Below are 2,487 nucleotides of genomic sequence, written 5' to 3'. Positions count from 1 at the left end.
CAAGTCCATGGGGCCTTTTGTGAGCCTGAAGCTCCAGTTTCTCTGTCCCTTACTAATGGTTTAATGCAGAAGATTAATGGTTTAATGCAGAAGATGTTGAGATAACAAGGGGGATGCTGGAAAGTACTACCAAGGCTGGGCAGGTCACTGCTGGGGCTAATTTTGTTCTCCTGAGCATCAGGGAAGCACTCTTAATTTAGAATGATGGTATGGAAAATGCATCTCTGTTGTTAGCTGCAGAGGAGCCAGAGAGTGTGTTTCCACCAGTGGATTTGGAGGAGGCTGGTGGCTGTCAAAAGATGTGGGTAATGCTGAAAGGTGACCAGAGAGTGGCTCTGCTGACCTGAGCAGAGTTCTTCCACCTTCAATTTGCAGATGTATATGGCTGCAGACCTCTGGGGCTGTCAGTGTTCATTACCTAACTCCTTAGCTGCCTCTGCAGCCCTTTCATATCTATCTCCTCAGATGCCTCCCGAAGCCTTGGCAGCCGTTTCATCTGAAGGAGCTAGGTTTTTCACTCACTTATTATCATATTCTGATCTGAAAAAAATTACTGTTTGCTTTAATTATTAACAAAGCCTCTTTTTCCTACTTTTGCCTATCTGATGAAGCCAGTATGCATAACTGAGACTTAAAAGCAAGGACTTCATTTATTGAGGAGTTGGCAAGTGATGCTTTGGGTTGCTTATAGAGGAGTTTGTGGCTCTCACAGCATGGATATATAGCTGTAGGCTTCACTGCATGCCCTGCCTGTTTTTTCATGCCAGGGTGAATCATTGTTCTGTACCTTGAATTAAGCTGCAGAGCTAAGCTGTTCTTACCCTGGGCCAGGCTGGCTCCCTAAAATACTTAACTCACTAATGTTAAGGAAAGTGGGGGTTTATCACTCTGCATAGCCTTAGAAGATATTAAACAGGAAGAAATATTTAAAAAAAAAAAAAAAAAGTGCATCAAGGGAAAAAATGCACAATTATACATGAGATTGGTGGTGAATGTATCTTCTGTAAAGAAGTGGTACAAAAAATCTGTCTGAAGCTCAGCCTGATGAGATGCACACTACTAAGAAATGTGTATCACAGAAAATAGCACTGCTCTCTGGAGGAGAAAGGGAAAAAATCCATCAAGGTGTTTTGATTCTTTTTCCAGCATAAAATAAGTTTCATGGTTTAAAATTATGGAATCTGCTGCACAGCTATAATTACAACACCACAATTCTGCCTCAAGTATTGGCAGAAGAAATCAGAGCTGCGGATATAAAAGGCTCTTGTCTTTTTGGTGGCCAGACCACAAAAAAACTCTTCTTGGTAAACTCAGACAGGTGGGCTTTTCAAGCACCAAATGTTGCAATTTGTAACAAAAATCTAAATATATCATCTTTTAGTTATCTTAATGATTAGGCTTTCATATTGGTTTCATTTCTCTGCTCTTGGTGGATTCACATTGGAAACATCCATGAGACCAGCACTTTTTTTTTATGTAAAAGGGGTTTCCTTTAGAAAGAGCTATTTTGCAGCCTGTCCAACAAAGCCAAAGAGCACATGCTCCCTCATTAGCCTGGTGAGGTCTCCTGAGCATTGCATTGGGAATAAAATAGTCTTTGAATACCAGCAGGGTTTTTTTAAGTACTGGGAGAACTGGAGGGCGGTGTCCACATTTAATACCATGGTGCTTGCACCTTGCCAGACAATTGCTTGAGAAGTTGTATAATTTAATATTTGATTATGTCTAGGTTCTCATAAAAGCTTAGACACTGGCAGGAGCAGGGTTTACTCTCAGCTGCCCATTGAGCCACAGCTTTTGTTCCCTCTGCCACTCTGAATTCCCTGGCAGCTGAGGCCTGGATGGATGCTCACCTCAGTTTTCTCTTTTGCAGAGGTGCCAACGGAGAAGTTGGCCTCCATGGCATCACTGCGAAGCCTCAACCTGCGGGCAAACCCCGTCAGCCCAGAGGTGCGGCTGCTGGTCCGGCCCCTTATCCCCTTCGACCTGCTGCTGTCACCAGAGAAGCCCATGCCCAAAGCCTGAGTGGGTCTTGGGGTGCCTGGGCAAGCTCTCCTGAGGGGTCACTGTCTGTGAGAGTGGTTTGGCTTAGGTCAGTCCTGCTATGCCGCTATTTCTGTCCCAAACCTGCAGCAAGGCGGACAGTCCCTCATTTTTCCTTAATTAAAAGCAAGCAGCGAGGTTCCTCTGTGAAGGGATGGCTTTGCCAGCTCCCGAGCCAGGTAATTTCCTGCTTTGTGCTTTAGGAAGACAGAGGAGCCACGATACATGTGGCATGAGGTCTGGATAAAATTGGGGGAGTTGGATGTTTGGCTATATCCCTCCTGCCTGGCTGGTGATGGGGAGCACCCAGAGCTGGGATGGGGGGGGACGTCCCTGCAGCTATAAGGGTTCCCCCTGGATCTACTGACATAGCAGTGTGCCAAGTGCCTGATTAAATGTTTTCCTGTTACATGAAGGTTTTGTATGTGCTTAAATTTGAATTAT

General features: G+C 44.8%; 1 protein-coding gene across 1 annotated transcript in view; it reads left to right on the top strand.

The window, feature by feature from the left end:
* LRRC20 (leucine rich repeat containing 20) overlaps positions 1-2,025 on the top strand; it is a gene marked incomplete at its 5' end in the record, with an annotated part of 4,859 nt that extends 2,834 nt beyond the window's left edge. The window contains one exon of the mRNA XM_010022864.1: positions 1,874-2,025. Coding sequence (XP_010021166.1) covers positions 1,874-2,025 — 152 coding nt within the window. The remainder of the gene's footprint in view (positions 1-1,873) is intronic.
* Positions 2,026-2,487: the final 462 nt, after the last annotated feature.

Source organism: Nestor notabilis, unplaced genomic scaffold (assembly GCF_000696875.1).
Source record: "Nestor notabilis isolate BGI_N333 unplaced genomic scaffold, ASM69687v1 scaffold23079, whole genome shotgun sequence".
Taxonomy (NCBI): domain Eukaryota; kingdom Metazoa; phylum Chordata; class Aves; order Psittaciformes; family Psittacidae; genus Nestor; species Nestor notabilis.
Note: the sequence above shows the minus strand (reverse complement) of the source record. Positions and strands in the feature narration are given on the sequence as shown.